This window comes from Marmota monax, unplaced genomic scaffold (genome assembly GCF_021218885.2).
Source record: "Marmota monax isolate L192 unplaced genomic scaffold, Marmota_monax_Labrador192_F-V1.1 WCK01_AAM20220418_F8-fsc00011, whole genome shotgun sequence".
Classification (NCBI taxonomy): domain Eukaryota; kingdom Metazoa; phylum Chordata; class Mammalia; order Rodentia; family Sciuridae; genus Marmota; species Marmota monax.
In genome coordinates this window covers 21,188,733-21,210,500 of record NW_026693082.1, presented here as the reverse complement: position 1 = coordinate 21,210,500, position 21,768 = coordinate 21,188,733, and the positions used below count along the sequence as shown (strand labels likewise).

The 21,768-nt window shown below is 34.1% G+C and overlaps 1 protein-coding gene across 3 annotated transcripts in view; it reads left to right on the top strand.

Moving 5' to 3' along the window:
- The window catches only part of Cog3 (component of oligomeric golgi complex 3), a 52,349-nt gene that overhangs the window by 14,296 nt on the left and 16,285 nt on the right, over positions 1-21,768 (top strand). For all 3 annotated transcript variants that reach the window (XM_046454028.2, XM_046454030.2, XM_046454029.2), the window contains exons 7-17: positions 946-1,071; positions 2,371-2,451; positions 5,278-5,321; positions 5,773-5,899; positions 6,512-6,603; positions 7,643-7,782; positions 9,647-9,807; positions 11,539-11,644; positions 15,134-15,258; positions 17,653-17,742; positions 20,922-21,042. In XM_046454028.2, coding sequence (XP_046309984.1) covers positions 946-1,071; positions 2,371-2,451; positions 5,278-5,321; positions 5,773-5,899; positions 6,512-6,603; positions 7,643-7,782; positions 9,647-9,807; positions 11,539-11,644; positions 15,134-15,258; positions 17,653-17,742; positions 20,922-21,042 — 1,213 coding nt within the window. The remainder of the gene's footprint in view (positions 1-945; positions 1,072-2,370; positions 2,452-5,277; positions 5,322-5,772; positions 5,900-6,511; positions 6,604-7,642; positions 7,783-9,646; positions 9,808-11,538; positions 11,645-15,133; positions 15,259-17,652; positions 17,743-20,921; positions 21,043-21,768) is intronic.

The following is a 21,768-nucleotide window of genomic DNA, read 5'->3' as shown; positions in this document are numbered from 1 at the left end:
TTGTTATTTCTTGTGTTGTAAAATATTTATTTCTCCTGAAGGGAAAAATATATTCAGCTCTGTGTATCCAGGGTTCTGCTCCTGTGGATTCAATCAACTGAGAATTGAAAAGACTCAGAAAAAAAAATTGTCTCTGTATTGAGCACACACAAACTTTTTCTTGCCATTAGGTCTTAAACAATATAGTATAACAACTATTTATGTAGGAATCATATTGTATTAGGTATTATAAGTAATACAGAAATGATTTAAAGTTTACAGGAGGTTGTATGAAGGTGATATATGTAAAGTCTATACCATTTTATATAAAGGAGTTGAACATCCATGGATTTAATATTCTTGGGGATCCTGTAACAAGTCCTCCTTGGATACTGAGGGATGGCTGTATGTGTTGTAGCATGTTGAATAAAAACTAGTAAATTTATTGGTATCAGTAGTGATATAAAAAATAATTTTAGCTCCCAAGGTGACTCCTGGAATGGAAAGGGTCCTGGCTCACTCAGCTTTATCCTGTCTAAAAGGATGAGCCATTTTTAAGTTATTAATATCCTGATGTGTGAGATTTTTCTTTGGAAACAGGAAATGTTACTTGGGGGAAATAAAGACAAAACTCTCTGATTAACCTATCCCCCAAGGAGTTACTGCTGTATTCATGTTTCCTAAGTCCTTTTTCTATACGGACTTTACATATTCCAAGTTTGGGGTGATAAAAATATATTTTGCTCACAAATGCAAATATTGATTGAACCTCTTTTCTGTGCCAGATGTAGGGTATTTGGCTGAGACCAAGTCAGTCAGATTGATTGTCTTTGTGAAGCTTATGATCTACATGAAACCTACTTTTGAGTTTTATATATTACTTAAAAGACACATTGATTTTCATTAAAAGTTTGCTTTCTGTTAGCATTTGTTTCCTCTTTGTAAATCTTTCCCTTTCTTTTACAGCCTAATTTTAAAGATTACCCTGTATATTTACTGAAGTTTAAACAATGTCTTTCTAAAGCTTTGCACCTCATGAAGACATATACTGTGAATACACTACAGACCCTTACAAATCAGTTACTAAGAAGGGTGAGTTAACTGATCCCAATGTCAGCTTGTTTTTTTATTATTGATACATTTATCTTCCATAAACTTTGTTTGAAATTAGTGCTTTATTCAAAATTTTTTTTACCTTTTATTAAATAAGAATCTGTACTGCAGTTTTATTTATAACAGGGAAAATGGTTATTTTATAAGTATCCATTGTAGTCTTATTTTCAAATAATATTTAACAGTGTGATAAGCATATTCTATTACATAATAAATAACAAAATGAGAAAAATATTAAAACATTTCTTTCTCATGAAAATTTTGGAAAATATATCAAAATAGTAAAAGTGGCTTAGTCTGTGTGATGAATAATTTTAATTTTAATTTTGTTGTTGTGCCGAGGGTTGAACCCAGTATCTAATGCATGCTAGGCAAGTGCTGTACTACTTAGCCCTTTCTCCAGCCCCAAATCGTTTTCTTTACCTTATTATCTGTTTTTTGATAGTCTTTATATTTTTTTAAATTTACCAAACATTTTTATTGAGTATGTTCTAATGCTTGGTAGTATTAAGAGGTGTTTAGTATCAAAAGGAACTCATATTCAGGAGAATAGTAGCAAAAGGGACTCATTTAGGAGAATTAATCAGTAAAAGAAGGAAACAGGTTACAGGTTGCAGTTATTAGTTACAGTGGGAAATTAGCAGGGTGTTAGATTAGAAAACAAGAATGGAATTAGCTAGGACCATGTTCATTGAGCATATTTCTTTCCTAAGAAAATAAAACCTAAAGTTTATGTTTTATTTTTTAAGGTTATTTTCTGAAGAACATGGAGTGTCTTTAACTTTGAATTCAAAGCCAGTGATTTGGGTTGTTTTACTGTTCACATTGCTTTTAGATGAGTTGAAACAGCCAGACTGTAGTTTTCTATTTAGTGGAATTTTCAGTGAGTTTAGGAAGTACTAGTACCTACTACACTAGTGCTTTACTGAACTGCAGAAAACCTCTGTAAGTATGTATTGTGGAAATTTTATGAATGCACTGAATCAAAATGAGGTTAAATAATTTGGCCACTGTCATATGCTGAATTTAGGTCTGTTTACTGCTAATATTTGAATAATAAGGCAAATTTTAATGACAATAAGGGAGGAGAGGTGACATTTCCACTTACTTGTTTCTCATAACAATAATAATATGTAATCTTTGAGATTTTTCTCTCTAAGCTTTTGATTGTTCTAGAGGCCAATCAAGACTCTTGTGAAATGGTTAATGTTACATTTTCTGAATAATTATTTGTTTGCTAATTATCTTTCTTCCCTATCTTCCCTCATGTTTCTTTAGGATCCTTCATCTGTACCTAATGCAGACAATGCCTTCACATTATTTTATGTAAAATTTCGAACTGCTGCCCCCAAAGTCCGAGTAAGTCTATTATCATAAGTAGCATATTTTGCTATGACATTTATTTAGCCAGCCCTTTGCTTATCCTGGGAAAATGAACATGAATGAAATATAGGCATTGTCTTTTCACATTTTAGCACTGTGTCTTAGGTGCTTGGTGCTGGGTGTTCCGAAGTCCAAAGAGCAGGAAACACCCAGCTCTTCTATGATGCTTGGGGAAGCTTTCTAGATGAAGGTGATAATTGAGCTTAAAAAGTTCAGATATTTAGTGGACCTAAGAGGGTTGATAAAAGAATTTTTTTTTTTTTAAATAATATATAGAGAGAATGGCTTTATAGAGAAGGTTGTTAGAGACAAAAGATTTGTATTTTGGGAGGACTCCATGTAATTTCTTATTGTCAATTTCTCATTGAAACACAGGACTTTAGTGGTGTGTGATGGGAAAGATGACAATAAAGATAACAAAGACCATCTCACAAGGGACGTTAAATGTCAGGCTAATTAAGGAAAATTAGAGAACAGTGAGATGTCTTTTTTTTTTTTAAAGAGAGAGAGAGAATTTTTTAATATTAATTTTTAGTTTTCGGTGGACACAACATCTTTATTTTATTTTTATGTGGTGCTAAGGATCGAATCCAGCACCCCGTGCATGCCAGGCGAGCACGTTACCACTTGAGCCACATCCCCAGCCCCCAGTGAGATGTCTTAATCTGGAGAGTGATTTGTTCAAATTTGCCAATTCATAAGATTAAGGATGCAGTATAAAAATGAATTATGTTGAAGAGAGATTTGAGATAGGGAGGCATGATTAACAAGGAAGATTTTTGCAGTCATTCAGTGAGAAGTAGATGTTGTATTGGCAGTATATTTCATGAGGTTGGGAATGTGCTTCCTTAAAAGGAATTCACTTTATATTTATCTTGATAAAGCAATTGGAAATGGGGGGAGCAAAAGTCTGTCTACCTATCTAGAGAGAGTTTGTGTGTGTGTGTGCGTGTGCATGTGTGTTATTTATATGACACATCTGAGATACAGTTAATTTTACTCATTGTGAAGTTATTACAAAGAATAATTTACTTTTTGCTGACTCTTCACTCTCTTTCTTGTTTCTTTCTTAAAAGTCAGCCAATTAAAGGGAATTTTTTTAACTTAGTTTTTTTTTTAAAAATAAAAGACATAAAGAGTGGTTAATTGGTAGTATGAGATATAGATTGTACCTGATTGATTGCTTGTTTATTAGCCAAATACCAATGACAAAATGTGATTAGGAAAGAAATGGTATGTATAACACAGCTTAGTGTGGTGGGTGATTACAAAATGCTTTCCTATGTACTATTAGAAATCAATTAGTGTGTGTCATGGGGTCCCATTTATTTTAGTGACAGCATAACATTCACCTAGCAATACATTTAGTGACAGCATAACATTCACCTAGCAGTAACCTTAACGGAATTACAGAGATGAAGACAATGATAAAATTAGACTGAAAATCATGAAAGACTGAAGGGTAAGACTATTTTGTTTCTGGTTGGGGAGACTGTTTTTTAATATCAGTTCTTTCCCATGGTAGCTTATTGGTTGGAGGGTACTCCTAGTAAAAATTCCAATGGAATTTCTTCTATATGTTCCCAAACATCCCAAATCAAAAAGGACTGGAGTTTTCTACATGGCACATTGGGAAAATTTGCTAAGTATTTGAGGGGAAAAAAAAAAGTAAGCTCTTCACATTATAATAAGTGAACCCATAAATTAAAGAAAAAAAGTAATAAGCAGACTGCCCCCCCCCCCAAAAAAAAAAAACCAGAAAAAAATTATTGGAAAAAATTAGGAAAAGATTAAGGATATAAAATTTAAATTTTCTGAATTTTAAATAGCAGAAGCAAAGGCAGACACTAGAATGTTTGCAACAGGTAAGAAGGTCAATATTTTTAAATATTCTATGTGCTTATTAATCAGTATAAGAAAGATGAAGATCTATTATAAAAAGACCAGAGTACTCACAGAAAATATGAAAAATTAAGTTATGGTTTGGCTTTTTTTTGTTTGTTTTTGGTTTGTCAGAAATTGGCACATTAAGGTATAATAGTGCTTTTGAGGATTTGGTGAGACAGGACTGCTGGTAGGCATGTATGTGGATTCCTTTCTAAAAATTTTTTAGGAGAAAAGACCAAAAGCCTAATATACATCTCTCTCTTGATCCATTTTGTTGGGGTCCCCACCTGAGAAGTAGGTGCTTTTATGATACTTGTTTTATTTGGTAGGGAGTGGAGTCTCAGAATGTGAGACTTGCTTGGGCTCATACAGCTATGTGGAGCAGACACTCAAACCCCCAAAGTTTCACTTCAGGCTCTTGACCAGTAGATTGTGATTCTTTGGAAACAACTGAAATGTTGAACAGTGGAATAATTGACTCAGAATATATCTACTCAATAGGGTGGTATAGAATATTGTGTAATAATTTGTATAATGTTTATTTATAATGATGATTCATTCATTCAGGTATCAGGTACCATGCTAAGACTTTCTATACATTTTCATCTAATACCAGATTTACTTGATAGGAAAATACTTTTGAAATAGTGTTAATTAAAAAACAGACTATAAAACCAAATATATGGTATAATTCCAGTTACATTTAAAGAAAAATATAGTAACAGTGGGTACAAAGAACTGAGACTATATACTGAAATATTAAGTGTATTTACTTTTTAGTACTATCCAGGAGTTTTTTATTATTTTAACTTGTATGTAAAAAGTTTTTTGAGTGTGTGATACTGTTATAATCAGAAAGTAATTGAAAGTACAATTAAAAAGATGCTTTTCAATGTATTTTTCTTTATTCTGCAGACTCTTATTGAACAAATAGAACAGCGATCTGAAAAAATACCTGAGTGAGTACTCAGATGTTCTTTGATTTGATTATCTCCTCCTGTACTATTTTTCCCAGATCTAGTTGTGTCACTGATATCTTCTGAGCAGAAGCCTCCAATCTTGTTCTTGCAGTATATAACTTACTTGGGGGAGCAAGTTGGGGGAGCAAGTTCTTAGACCTGATTTGGAAAGTTTAAATGGCAGCAGATTTCCCCAAAGCAGTATTTCCTTTTCATTTGGGCAGACCTGATGTCTCTCTTCTTGGAAGCGAAATCCTTTAAAAGTTGAAGCTTACGGCATTACTTAATTATGGGTTTATTTTATATCTGTGTTTCTAAGCGTTTGAGAGGCAACTGAGGTGACCATTATGCTTTTAGAGATTTAATAACCTATGCTGGGATTTAAGACCAGATTTAGTTTACATATTAGAAATTAAAGATTCAGATCCCAATCTTACTTGCTTTCCACCAGATACCAGCAACTGCTTAATGATATCCACCAGTGTTACCTTGATCAGCGGGAGCTCCTTCTGGGCCCTAGTATTGCCTGTACTGTCACAGAGTTAACCAGCCAAAATAACAGAGATCATTGTGCCTTGGTAAGTTTCTCCTTGTTTTGGTTTAATGTTAATCCTTCCTCTGAGCTATTTTGATAACCCCCCTTATTTACTTGGGTAAATCAGTTTTGGTTCCCATGTCAGAAAACTAAAAATTTTTTTTCAGTTATTATAAATCTAGTTTAGTATTAGCCTTATTTAACTTTGCAAACTATTTTCATTTTAATTTATTTTTGAGGTATGAAGATTCATCAGTAAGTATTGTTCTGTGAAAGGTGAGGCTTCAAAGTGGATTTATTTTGACAGTTTAATTTTAGCTTCACTTGTGCTGCAGAAGTACTTTTTTGGCTAGTTGCAATTTTAATTCATACTATAGAAAAACATAAAGGTTGTTTTTAAAAAAATTCTGTTTTTCAACTACAAATTTATGTTATTATCAGAAGTTGAGAAAATTAAGCATTAATAAAAAATTTAAATCACCTATAATCCCATTGGGCATTAATCCATGGAAGCGAATCATTTTTTTTTGTTCTTTGATAAGTTGTTTTATAAATGTATGCATACTCTTTTTTGCAGTAAAAGTGTTGGCTTTATATCACAAATGCTGGAATGTTATGTGTCTCTAACTGCAGGTGGTGTATGTGTTTACTGCAGGTTCGCGGTGGCTGTGCCTTTATGGTCCATGTATGCCAGGATGAGCACCAACTTTACAATGAATTTTTTACAAAACCGACATCAAAATTAGAGTAGGTAGTACATGGGATCTAACTCTTGTTGATAAGACTTAATTTGCTAATGGCCATGATGGAGTAGTGTATTATAGGAGTATTATATAATTAACTGCAGTGTTTTAACTTTTTTATGTTTGTGAACAGAATATTGATGGATGGGGTAGGTTATTTTCTTAAAATAAATATGTGGTTTAAAGGCTGACATAGTATAATTATGGAGACTTTTTTGGTACAACAGGAAGAATTCTATGCAAGGAATCTAGATCTCCTGTTTGCACTTAGTAAAATAATTCCTTCTAGTTAAAAAATTTCATGATTCTAATGTAAGGTACTTAAAATACAGATACTATTTAATAACTTTTTCTTTTTCTGAAAGTGTCTTTCATTTCTGTTAGTCCCTTTTGGTTTCTTCATGTTGGCTATTTTGACTCTTAAAGATTTTTATTTATGACTTTAGTAATGAGGAAGAGAAAAAATGTATTTTATGGTTTTGGTTGAGGGATCACTTTTGATGAAATACTATATATAGAAATGTACTGTTGACTATATGAAGAATATAGACAACCTAATTTTTTTCTTTTCAAATGTTTAAAATTTCTCAAAATACTGGGTATGTGTCTATATTACTTTGAGTTTTATTTATCTAAACCTGTACATATTAAAAAGTTTTGAGGAGGAAACATACCATTTGATTTACAGTGAAGTGAAATATAAAAGGTAATCGAATTCTACTGAAATAGTTTTGTTTTTGAAAGGACATACAGAAAATTATTACTAAAATAAATAAAAGTTATAATAGGTTGACTTTTGGTTGTAGGAAGCTAAATTTGAACTGTCTTTTGTGGATTGCTTATTGATTCTGAGCTTTTAAAGAAAAAAGTTTCACAAAAATACTTTCAGCCTATCATTTCTCATTCTATAATGTTCCCAGATGCTGTTTTCCAGTAGATATTTATTATTTTTATTGGCTAGAAGTAATCAATGAAGCTTTTAAAGTATTAGAAAGTCCTGAAAAGATTACTGCTAATAACCATATTTTATTCTTTCATTTTAGTGAGCTTTTGGAGAAACTGTGTGTGTCATTATATGATGTCTTCAGGCCACTGATAATTCATGTTATTCACTTAGAGACTCTGTCGGAACTTTGTGGAATTCTTAAAAATGAAGTGCTTGAAGATCATGTACAGAACAATGGTAAATAAGTAGAAGTGAATATTTTAAAAGTCTTTTAATTATGTCTGTGATGTAGTGAATTTGAAAAAAAGTTAGATCTTTTTCCTCCCATAATCCCAATGCATAAATACTTATGCATTTTTTAATTTTTAATTTTTAAAAAAATATTTTTGAAGGTTTGGTTGATGCCTTGCCCCTTTTTGAATCAAGATGCAACATTCTGTGACTAAAGTTACAAATTAAATAGGAAAAGAATTTTAAAACCTGGGCAAAATTAGTAACAAAATAAAGAATCATGTTTATTATTTTTGTGGCGCTGGGCCTTGCACATGGCAGGCAAGCCATCCATTTCTACATTGCAGCCCAATTAGTCACTTTTCATTCTGGCATCTGGAATCTAGAGAGAACTGACTTTTAGTTTTGGATTAGGCATTTCTACTACAGTGTTACCAGAATATAAAGCAATTGACTATATTATGTAATAATAATAATAATAGTAATAATTATTATTTGGTACCAGGGATTGAACTCAAGGGCACTCAACCACTGAGCACATCCCTAGCCCTATTTTGAATTTTATTTAGAGACAGGATCTCATTAAGTTGCTTAATGCTTTGTTGTTGCAAGACTGGCTTTGAACTTAAGATTCTCCTGCCTCAGCCTCCTGAGCCATTGGGATTACGCATGTGCGCCACCGTGCCTGGCTGTATCGCATACTTTTGATTAAAAATTGGAATTATTTTAGCAGACTTATACCTAGTAATTTTTGAAATAACAAAAACAATTTTCTAATGATTCATTATTTTTGAGATTACAAATAATCTCAAATAGTTACAAACAAAGGAAAGCAGTTCTCTGGAACATCTCTGCCCCATCCATCTGATTACTTTGTTGATATTTGGTTTGATTGTCATAGAAAACATGATTTTCTTAATCATATACTTAGATACCTTTATAAAAAATACCCTTCACGTACTGGCAGAATTTATTGTCTTCACCTTGGCTTTTGTTAGTAGACTCTATGAGTTTGTTATTCTTTTATAGTCATTCCTGTTGTATTTAGTTAGTCTAATATATACATTTTCTCCCTTATTAATGTTTCTGAACATAAGACAATTTTTTAATTAAAATGAATGTTTTATGTATGTTATTATATACTGTCTCCAACTGTCTATCCCTTGGAAAGATATTACTGAAATACTGGTTGTCTTAACATTGATGGCATCTTAGAAATGAAGAAGTCTTTATAAACTCATATGTCTTTTTATTTTTTACTTTTTGTTTTTGTGAAAATGTTAAGTCAGTATATGTGGGACTCAATTTATTTATAAGATGTAGACTATAACCCAATTAATAAGCTGCCAGGTCTATCTCTTAGGATTAGTCTGAAGCTATATAAAATAATTTTTTTTTCTTTGTTTTCTGGTACTGGGATTTAACTTAGGGCAGTTTACCACTGATCTACATCCTCTGCTTTCCACTACCCCTTCCCCTTTTTTTGAGAGAGGGTCTTACTAAGGTGCTTAGCCTGAAACTTGTGATCCTCCTGTCTAAGTCTCCAAATTACTGGAATAATAGCATATACCACTGTGCCTGGCTAAAAGAATTTTGAAGAGTCCAAAGCACTCTTAGAATTCATATTTATTATTCATATTAATAATAAAAATAATTTTGCAGAGTCCCAGGAAGGAGATACAAGGGCCAATTTTAAAATTGAAGAAATTGAAAACATTTATTAAACTTATTTTAGGTCATTTGAGTTATTCTGAAATAGAATCAACCACAGTCTCTGGAGCAAAAATGGTTCATACTGTTTCTGCTTGATGAGAAGAAAATAGTTTCCTTAGTCTAAAGGAGTAGATGATGTGTTTCTTTTTTTTATTAGCTGAACAACTGGGGGCATTTGCAGCTGGAGTAAAGCAGATGTTGGAAGATGTACAAGAGCGACTTGTGTACCGAACTCACATCTACATTCAGACAGACATCACAGGCTATAAACCAGCTCCTGGAGACCTGGCATATCCTGATAAATTAGTCATGATGGAGGTAGGGGCTCCACACCTTATCTCCTTCCTGCCCCCACACAGCTTTTGAATGTTTCATGCTAGTTAAAATAGGATTTTTCTTTTTAATTCTCACTCAAAATGTAAAATCAAGTTAAACTTGCTGTGAAAATCATAGGAAATAATAATTTTAAAACCTTGAAGAATTAAACACTAAGTTCTGTTTTTTAAACATTCTATTCAGTTTTCTCCCCCTTTGCCAGAACATATGCATTCTTAATTTTTAAATTGTCAATTAGTGCTTTCTGTGATTTTTCTGTTTTCTTTATAAGTGTCATAGAAGAGAGTCGATAATAGGAGCCATTGTAGTTGGCTGACATTGTAGAACTGTCATATTCTCGTAAATCATGGAGTCATCTCAGAATTAGAAAATGTCTAGTTCTTATATATGGTTTGAAGGCCTAGGTTTATCTTCTGGTCTTTCTGTTCCATATTGTACCTTCATTTTCTTTTAATTTTGGACAGAGTTTAAAGAATGCTTAGTATATTATAATTAGAACCTAGAACTTTTTTAATGGAAAATTTTAAATACAAGCAAAAGTATAGATAATACTGTTATGAGTTCTTACATACCATTACCCAACCCTCAACATGGCAGTCTCATTTTTTTTGTACCTCCTTACTTCTTCTTGCTCGCATTAATTATTTTAGAACAAGTTTCAAACATTATTTCAATATGTAAATACTTCAGTAGGTGACTCTAAAAGGCATTTTAATTAAAAAAAAATGTTTAATAGTTGTAAATGGACAGCATGCCTTTAATTAATTAATTAATTTATTTTTTATGTGGTGCTAAAGATCGAACCTAGTGCCTCTCACATGCTAGGCAAGTGCTCTGCCACTGAGCTACAGCCCCAGCCCAGCCCTTTGATTTATAACACAACCATAATACCATTTTCACACCTAAAATGAGTTTACATTTTAGTTCCTTGCTATCATCAAATATCCAGTCAAATCTGTAATTTTTTCAAGATTCACTAGTTGTTAATGTTTATCACATTTGTTTTGTCTTTGAATGTATGCTTTGTTGCCCAGTCATTTGAAAATAAGTTGATGACATCTTGATAATTCATCCTAAGTACTTTTTCTAAGAATAGAATTGTTGCCACATAGCCACAATACCATTTTGCACACTTAAAAGAAATTTAACATTAATTCAGCAGTGTTATTTACATATAGTTCATATTAAAATTTCTTCATTTGTCCTTCAAATGTCTTTTATAACTGGACCAAAAGCTTTTTGAAATGGGATCCATCAAGTTTACTGTGTTGCATTTGGTTTTTATGTCTCTTTAATCTCTTTTGAACAAATTAAGACTCCTTTCCTTCCCCACCTCCTTTGTTTTTTTGTTTTTATAGAATGACTTTTTTAGAGAGACCAGACCAGCTTTGTTGTAGAATATGCCACATTATATAGATTTATCTGATGGTTTCCTCTTGCTTAAATTCAGGTTATTTATTTATTTTTTGTAAGAATGCCAAATAGCTTATGTGTACTTTTTACTTCCGTACATCCAAGGCACGTAATGACAGGTTGTTCCATGAATGATTAGGTGATGATTATAAAAGTATACTTCCCCCTTTATAATTAGGAAGTACTTATAGGATGATGTTTTGATTTTATGTGAGTTCCCCAACATCTTTTCAGCCAGTTCATATTGCCACACACTCCTCAAAACAAGACTATAATGATCTTTCTGATCTCTCTATGCAGCAAATTGCTCAGAGTTTAAAAGATGAGCAGAAGAAGTTACCTTCAGAAGCTTCATTTTCAGATGTTCGGCTAGAAGAAACAGAGTCTAACAGTCTCACAAAATCTGGTATGTAATCATGTCTTAACTTCCAGCATTTATTCATTCAGTTTAGAAACCTCTACTGAGTACTCGTTGTGTCCCAGGCATGAAACAGTTTATATCTTTGAGGAACCTACACTTTATGGGGGGAGATCTATAATTGACATAATTCATTGCTGAGTGAGATGCTCAGAGGATGCACAGGGATCTTTTGGATCATGGATAATCTTTGGGGCAAAGGAAATTACAAAGGGAATGCACTGTGAATTCAAGGGGGTGGAGTCGGGGTGAGGTGTGGCGTCTGAAAGCTTTGGTTTTTATGAAGAATGTGAGAGTCAGGTGACTTCAGGTTGTCTAAGATATACAGAGCAGCATGTGGAAAGGCATGCTAGAATGGAAGACTAGGGCTGCTGTGGAAAAGTGCAGTGGCTCAGTGTGTTTGGACGCAGGTTGTCTGTGGGGAAGAAGCAGGTAAGGCAAGCCAGACTGTAGTAAGTGTTGTGGGATAGTCCCATGGCTTTTATACTTCTAGCTATTAGTATAGTGTATCAGGGTTATTGTACTATCAGATTTGCATTTTGTGTATTGTGTGGCTGGGATTGGGGTTAAATGTTTGGGATAGCTTGGAGTAGAATGTGTGTTATGCAAGGAGGAAAATTGTTGAAGAAGCACTCAGGAGTGACCTAGATAACAAGGTGCATAGGAAGTAAGACACCCCCTCCCCAGCTGTAAGGGTGACACTCAAACTCAGCTTACTGTGGGACTGGTTAGAGGAGGAACAATAACTCCATGGGCTTTAAAAAGCCTCAATCTCCCCCCAAGATCCCTAGTTTTAGAGCATTATCAGGTATTTTGAGTCAGCTCTAGAGATGGTTAGGATCCCAAATCCATATTGCCAGGCAACCTGGGCATTCCCTATCTGATAAAGACATTTTATCACACTTACCACATAGAAGGGGAGACTCACTATGGGGGAAATTTCCTCCTGTGAGTAGAACCATGTCACATTGTAGTGTCCCTTTTGTCCACTATAACTTGGTTCTAGTAAACCTCTAAGAGTTATTGGAGAAAATAGTATATCCCTGTCTTGCCAACCCTGGCTTTGTATGTTTTCTCTTCCCAGTAAAGCCTGTTCTTTAATGCATGCCTGGCATTACAATGAAGCTATGTTGACAGAACTGTAAAGGCTGGTTTGGAGGCTGTTGTGTTTTGCCATTTGAAAGACACACGTGATTTGAATCAGGGTGTTGATGAGCCAGTGAAGATAAGTGTGAAGTAGAGGGATACAGTTAGAAGTCTTGAGTCCAAAGAATTTCATGCACACTAGAAGTGAGGGCTAAGAGAAGAGTTGTGGAAGTTCATGTGGAATCACTGAGAAGATCTGTTTATATGGATCTAGAGCTGTGCTGGCCAATACAGTAATCACCTGCCATTGAGTATGTAGAATATGACTAGTTCGTTCTAATGTGCTGTGTGGAAGATGTGCTATAAGTGTGTTAAAAATACACCAGATTTCAAAGACTTAATATGAAATAAAGGATAGAAAATGTCTTTTTAGTAACTTATATTGATTGCATGTTAAAATGGTATTTTGGGTATATTAAAGAAAATATATTGAAATTAATTTCACTTGTTTTTTCTTTTTTTGGTGGTGCTGAAAATTGAGCCTAGGGCAATACTCATGCTCTGCCACTGAGCTACATCCCCAACCCCCTTTTCCTTTTTTTAATGTGGCATTTTACTCTGTCACATTCATGACTCATGTTATATTTCTATTGGGCAGCACTGCTCTAGAGTTATAAGTAGAACCAGCATAGAGATAAAAATGGAGAAGCAGTTGATGCTTTGGACTTTTATATGATCACCCCACTCTATAGAGTTGAGCGATTGATTGTAGCCGAGGTCTGGGGAGAGACTTAGCCAGTGCCAACATTAAGGAGCAAATTGGGACAGAGGAGTGAACTGAGCTGAGAAAGAACAGCCAATGAGATCAGAGACAGGCAGGTGAGAGGGTTATGACTGAAACCAGGGAGGAGGGCTTGGCAGAGCCATTTGAGGAAACAAATGAGAAAGATGAAATTACAAGGACATTTTGGATAGAGAAGGCTTCACATAATATGAGTTAGAATAATTTGGAGTAAGAATAAAGTCTGTTTAAAGTATTGAGAATGTAATTCTGAAAGTAATAAGAAAACTTGTCTCTGAGTAGCGGGTATCATGGGAGTAAAAATCTTTGGAGTTAAAATGGTCAAGGTCATATGGTCATATGTTCATCCATATGCTTATTGGTGTTACCAGAATGGTGATAGAATTTGAGGTGGAAAGCAAGACTCTGAATTAGGTGGCATGCAGAGCCCAAACCAAAAGCAACTCTGAAATACATAACAACCACTTTTTCTGGTTTCTAGGTATGTCAGGGAGAATAATATCATGAGGGTTTCAAAATGAGGGCTTTTAGTGATTTGGTTCTTGGGGTGGAACGAGGTGACATAGCACATTGATGGAGAGACCATTCTTTAAAGAGAATAATTATTTGTCTCTTCAAAAAGCTGGCTTTCTTTTATGTGTAGAAAAGTGAAGGGGGACGAGGGCACAAAGGGTGATAGACGAGGACCTGTGCTCTTGAGAAGAGACAACCAGGAGACCCTTGTCTTTCGATGGCTTGCTGTGGAAGTAAACCAACCCCCACTGCTTGTCAACAGCTGTTAAAACAGGACAATGAAAAAAAAATGAACACAAAAGTTGACTTCCAGCTTTATTTCACTAAACTTATATTTGGGTTACTTTTTTGGCTCTTTATTTTTAAAAAAATATTTTTTAGTTGTAGTTGGACACAATACCTTTATTTTATTTATTTATTTATATGCGGTGCTGAGGATCGAACCCAGGGCCTTGCACGTGCTAGATGAGTGCTCTACTGCAAAGCCACAACCCCAGCCCTTCGGCTCTTTATTTGAAGGAGAGGTCCTACAGATAGCAAAATCCTTAGCAAAACTGTAGATGCTTAATATTCTTTTATATCTGTTTTAGTATTGTTTTTCTTTAAGAAATTTTATAAAGGAGATCTTATTTTAAATTTTGAGGCCTTATGGAAGAGATTTAAAATTATACAGATAGTGCTTACTTAATAATAAAAAAACTTAAAAATTATGAAGTAGGAAGTTGAAAGCACTAACCCACAACACTGCTGACATTTCTCCCTGTCAGATCTGTATCACATACAGATCTAGATCTCGATCTTGTTTTAAAATAGGAATTGTGTTTATTCCATAAGCAATTTGAGTTGGGCATATATATGAAACTGGAATATATGTATATACTCTTGTGTTCTCATTGACTGTGTTAAACCTCACTTAGATTTCTTAGGGCATTCTTGATTAAAGGCTAGAAAAAAATTGACACCATTCCAGTTATTGTTAGCCAACAAGAAGGAGTAGTTTATAGTTTCCACGTAAGTTATTGTAAGACAGACATCCACGTACATGAAATGTGTTTTCTTTTCCATTTGGGTTTTAGGTTCAACAGAATCCCTCAATCCTAGACCACATACCACGATTTCTCCAGCAGATCTTCATGGAATGTGGTATCCTACAGTTCGAAGAACTCTTGTCTGTCTCTCCAAATTATACAGATGCATAGATGTATGTGTGTAAATTCTTTTATCTTTACTGTGAATTTATTTACTCTTTCACTTTGAATATTTTAAAATTTTTATTTTAAGATCTTGATGTATTTTATTTGTTATTCTTAGAATTATAATTTTTAGATATGGAGATTACTTGAAGGTCAATCTAGAGATTCCTAATATGAGTATTCTGTAGGCCCTTAGGATCCACTAAAGGACTTTTATGAAGCCTTATAAATATAGTTAAATTTTGTATATATGTATTTGTGACTTTTTAAGTAGAAGAACTTCAGCTTTCATTGATTCTTAAAGGTGTCTGAGATCACCAGTAAGTTTAAAAACACTGTTCATTTTGTTCATCTTAGTTTGTAAATGATGAAAAAGAGGTGCAGAAAGTGATATATTCAATATCATGTAGTTATAATCTACATTTAGTATTAAATGCAGTTACTATAATTTAGTTTTGCACTCAATTTGAATTGATATCCTTAACAAATAATTAAGATCACATGTGGTTTTAGCCGTAAACTTAGTTATTGCTAAAGTTGGCAGTACTTTTTTTTTAAAGCACCAGTTTAGATTGTGCATTGATTTCCTAGAAGAGAGTTATTTTAATCATACACAGTTGTCATTCCCTGTAACAGCCGATTTGTCTGTATTTGCTATCAGTGGTTTGTTTCTAAGCCAAAATAGTTCATAAAATTTGACCATTTGAAATTCACTTTTTCATTGCTTAATTTGATTGCTGTAAGTCCAACTGCATAAAAAGAGAGAAGTGACTACATATAGTAGTCATGTAGTGAATTGTCCAGGTACCACTGTTTCTTTAGGATGTGTTTCAGAAGGAGTGTGCATATGCCCTCATGTGCCAAAGGTATTCTGTACTGCAGAATACTAGGACTGAACAAGGTTGCACAGTATTACATGGGGCATTTGAATCCTACTGCTCTACTTAAACTACATAGTTTGTCAGATCTCTTTTAGAGGGAACTGTGGACATTTGGCATCTCTTCTTTCCCAAACTCCACATTAGGTATATCGAATAATGGCATTAGACTGGAATTTTTAAACTTCCTACAGTTGGAGCCAAGATCCCAAGAGAAATGTGCAGGAGGCTATTCCACACAGAATCTTTTGTTATCACAGACCCCAATGAATGAAGTCTCTGAGCTGCTTAATAGGGTCTGTAGCCCAATAAGAAGTAGGCCTAAGGAAGTTACTCTGCCTGATTTTGTTTTATGCCTTAGGCTTACCTACTTATTTTTTCACTCAGCTCACATCCAAGTCTTAAACTTTCAGTCTTACTGAAAGTGAGGAAAGACATATCCAACACAAACCATATTAAGACTGAGCAGGAGAGGGAGAGGATATTTTCCTAAGCTGCCCATCTTTTAAGTTTCTGGGCAGGTCAGTGACACAGTAGGGGACAGCTCTAATCCTTCCTTCCCATAGTAGCCTCTGTACAGGTTGAAGCAATACAGAGAGAATAACATCAAGTAGGGGGCCAGGACCAGGACTGTGGCTCATAATAAATGTCTTGTACATAACCAACCACAACCATGTCATGTCTTCGGTAGAAAGGAGGCAGGGAGGGCAGCAAGGGAACTGATGGGAATCCTTGTCTGACCAACATGCCACTGCCATTTAATTTAATCCTAATTAGGATTCATACTTCATATTCCATTTTGTAACCTGTTTTTCCCCCCACTTAATTATATTTCCCCCACTTAATTATATGTAACCTGTTTTACCCCCACTTAATTATAAGAATTTTACCACTTCAGCATTCTTTTTATTTATGCACAGTAGTTTGTAACTTAATTTACTGGTATTTTATTTGTCAATCTCCCATCATTGATCATTGAACATTTCCATTATGTTTATTTATTTTCTGTTTTAAATAATACCATATAATGAATGAATATGAATCTTATAATATATATATATATATATATATATATATATATATATATATATAATGAATGTGTATGAATCTTAAAATGCAGTGCTGACTAATTGCCTGGGATTTGTTTTTAGAAGTAGATGCACTGAAGGTTTGTTTTACAGTTAGTTTAAAACACTTTACAACATGAGATCATGTTGGAATGAGGTCAGTACCCTGCCTGCCTCTTGATCCATGACTTCCCAGCATCTAGCATGGCATTCAAGAAGTGGTAGAACATTTTTATTAAAGATCACATGAGTGCTTCCAGACGTGAGTGCACATTTCAAAACTATATGTTGGTCTAGAAAGGTTGCATGGGAATAGAAAGCTCCAAGAGGAATGGTATCAGTAATAAACAGTAGTGAAGGCAAGCATGCATTTGGTTTGCTGCCCTCAGGACCTAGGATTTTCCTTTTATATGTTTTGTCAAGTGTCACAGGCTGATGTTCTCTTTTATTCCACCAGAGGGCGGTGTTCCAGGGATTATCACAGGAAGCATTGTCTGCCTGCATTCAGTCCTTACTGGGAGCATCAGAGTCTATCAGCAAAAACAAGGTTTGACGAAGTGTTAGGTGAAATTATATTACCTATAATATTTTGCAATATAGCATTTATTTATAGGCACAGAAATTTAAAGCTGTTTTGACAATAAGATTTGTTTAATATGGTTGAATTTTGAGACCCTTTGAGAGAAGCTAGTATTTCATTATAGTGCTCAGTAAAGACTGCCCTAAGAGAGTCTAGCTTTGCTAAACCAAAATTGGTACTTAGTTTATCAGTTCTATAGGATAAAGGTTTCTTGCTGATTCCCTGAAATACCAAGAAACTGTTTTTAAGGATATTAGCAATTTAACTATCACAATGGTGATTTAAATAGTTGAATAGTCTTACCAGGAGGAAGTTAGCCTGTCAATTTTGAGGAAAGGCAATTGTCAACCTTGGGTTGTATGAATAGAAGGAGTTGCCATGACTATGTGGCTTAAGATTTTCAATCAGGATGGGATCTGATGTTGAAAACTGCTGGCTGTGCTTCTTCCATGGCACTGAGATTTTTTTTTTTTTTTTTTTTTCCAAGAAGTAGAGCATGTTCAACAGCACTGCTCAGCTTAACTCTTCACTTAAAATACCTGTCACCTTTAGGGAGGGAGCTGTGGGGACTGTTTCCACCCAGAATTTCATTACTGCTTGGAGGATTTGAACTCTCTGACTTCCAGATTCTACCTTTGTTTGTAATCATTATATTCTAGTCAGAAATGGAGAGTTGAAATTAAAATTTGACAAAGGGACTAGAAGAGGATGGAGAATAAGAATATAGATAGGAAGATTTAAGTTTTAAATAGCACTTGCAAGTCTGACTTCTCACATTTTTTGTAGATGAAATTAAGGAATATATCTAATATTAGGGAAATGGTAAAGTAAATTGGGGCATATTCTATATGGTGGAAATTTATACAGCCATTAAATTTTTAAAAAATGAGACAAGATTTACCTTAAGTATGTTCAGGCAAAAAGAAAGGATACAAATTAGATATATAGTCTAATTAGATAATGAAAAATGTATTAAAATAAATATGTGATAGTAAAAACATTTGTGTGACTATGGGTGCTTTTTGCCCCTATTTCCTACACATTTCTTTAGGAGCATATGTGTCTTAGATCACCAGAAGGAAAAGAATGGTCTAATTAAGAAAAAGTTTATGTGCTGATGTCTCTTGTATCATTGTCTTCTCTATTAAGCTTTTGATCATTCATCCTTCTGTCTTCATTATCTGTAGGCCATGCTCTTTTATTTAATTCTGTTTCCTACATATTATAAGAGGTTTAGGTATGTGTGAGGAAGCCCTAAATTTGGTAAGCATTAGCTTACTTATTTTCATTGCTGAGTTTGTGTACTATTGCCTTTTAGTTTTTGGTTAAAAAAAAAAAATGAAATGGCTTGATGTGCTAGAAAGATTTTCTTTTTTTTTTAAATGTTTATTTTTTAGTTTTAGGTAGACACAATATCTTTATTTTATTTTTATGTGGTGCTGAGGATCAAACCCAGTGCCTCACGCATGCCAGGTGAGCATTGCTACCACTTGAGCCACATCTGGAGCCCCCTAGAAAGATTTTCTAGTTTTTTTTTTTTCTCTTTTCATTAGTTGCTCAAAACATTACAATGATCTTGACATATCATATATCATACATTTGATTCAAATGGGGTATGAATTCTTATTTTTCTCACGTGTACAGATTGTAGGATCACATTGGTTATACAGCCACGTTTATACATACTGCCATACTAGTGTCTGTTGTATTCTGCTGCCCTTCCTGTCCCCTTCGTATGCCCCCCTCCCTTCCCCTCCCATCACCTCTCTCTACCGCATCTGCTGTAACACATTTCTCTTTTTTTTTCTTCCCCCTTACACCATCTTATATGTAATTTTGTATAACAACGAGGGTCTTAGATTTTCTAGTTTTTAAGGCAGGAAATAATTATTACATTCTTAAGTTGATCACCTAGTCTGTTAGTAAATTCACATGATACTATTTATTAGGTTACAATAACTTTAGTAAAACAGAGATTTATTTGATACTATTTTTGATCTCAAGTCTTAGTTCTTTTAAAAGTATCTTAAAGTGTAACATTTATACTTATTTGATGCCCTGTGTTCAGAATGCAAAGTGAGTTTTCATTGCATAAGTCAAACTTAGAAGCTTATTAGAAGTAGGGAGGGAGATATTAATGGGGTGTCACTTTATTTAATAATCCCTTTGAATTTATAATGCTTTACTGAAGGATAACTTTTTCTAATGTAAAATATTTCATTTGAAGTATTTTTGAGATAAGATTTTGCCTTGAAAGGCAGCAAGAAAGTGCACATTTGGTCTTGCTTTTATTAAGATACAGACTCTTGAAAATAAGAGCTGTGGTTATTTATTTTTTAGAATTGGGTGAACTTTGAGAACTCAGTTGCAACACAGGGTTCTTAGAGATAGGTTCTGACAGGGTGAAAGGGCATATGGAACTCCCAAGGATGTAGGTAGTTAGTACTCTCTTGGTGGCAGGATAATCCAAAATGGTGACCCCCAAGCGATCTTACATTTAGAGATTCCTTTTGTACTTTTGTAAAAAAGTATCGAGTATGTCTGATGTTCTGGATATTGAAATTGCTTTGATCAAACAATGAAAGCTATCTTCCTGAAGAGAAAGAACTAGAAGACCAAGAGAGGGCAGAATCATGCTCATACTTAGAATTCCTATGTACCTCCTGCTCTGTGCTAGTGTTGGATAGCATCATCTTTTCTACCTCTGCACCATATGAAAATAGATTTGACTTCTCTTTCTACATTTGGTGTTTATTGTCTTTTGTCTAATTTACTTTCTTGGATTTCCTAAGTAGAGCAAGTGGTATTAAGAGTTTGAAGCAAGGGCTGGGGTTGTAGCTCCGTGGTAGAGTGCTTGCCTAGCATGTGTGAGACACTGGGTTCAATTCTCAGCACCACATATAAATAAGTAAAATAAAGATCCATTGACAACTGAACAACATTTTTAAAAAAAAAGAGTTTGAAGCAAGATTTTTCTATGTAATTCTAACATGGGTAGCATGGGAAGAGCTCATTGCACACTAGAAGCATGTTAGTGCCATAAGGCTATAAAATTAGGTAGATTAGTATTGATTAATAACGTGTCTTATATGCTCCTATTTTGATTTAATCTGTGATAATATTAATTTTTCTGTTTTACAATTTAGACTCAGATTGATGGACAGCTTTTCTTAATTAAGCACCTTTTGATTCTTCGAGAACAAATTGCTCCATTTCACACTGAATTCACCATTAAGGAAATTTCCCTGGACCTCAAGAAAACTAGAGGTACTTTGTTGTCCTGGCTGGCACACCTGGGTGTGTTTGAACCTGTCCAGATGTGTCAGCACAGGTTATAGGTTTATTTTATGTTCATCTGCAATGTTTTTGCATGCTTTGCTTGCTAAGTGTGTATCTTGTTCTCACTAAGCTGAGCTATCAATATCCTAATTACTCTAACTTGCTGTATTTTCTTTAAGAGAGTTTTATATGAGCATTTCAATTTGTGATGTACTATTACCGTCTTAGACTCTGCCACATATTACTTACAACCAGTTACAAAATGAAAAATCAGTGTAATAGCTACTTAGTAAATAGTACCTGATAGCTAATTGGTATGTTTTAAACCTGGAGTTGAGTTTGTCAGTTTGTGAAAATTCAGGAAATCAGAGTAAAAATGGGAGGAGTACTTGTTTAAGAGTCTGAGAGTTGATTTTCTTTTTTTCCTGTTCATCATTTCCTAGCTCTTGTGTGATCTTGGATGGGTGTTTTGTCTTCCCTGCCCGACCTTCCTTCTAGGTAAAACGAGCGTAATGAACTCGTTATGATTCTCTAACTGGGTTGTCAAGATCATTAAGAATGAAAATATGTTAAGGTGTTTTCCATGTTTTGGGTACTAAAGTGAGCTTATGTAGTATTTGTAAATCTGCTGGTTGATAAGTAATCATGTAGATATGAGGTCTTGGAATTGGTAAAAAATATTGACTCATCGTGGGAAAGATGATTCATCCATCC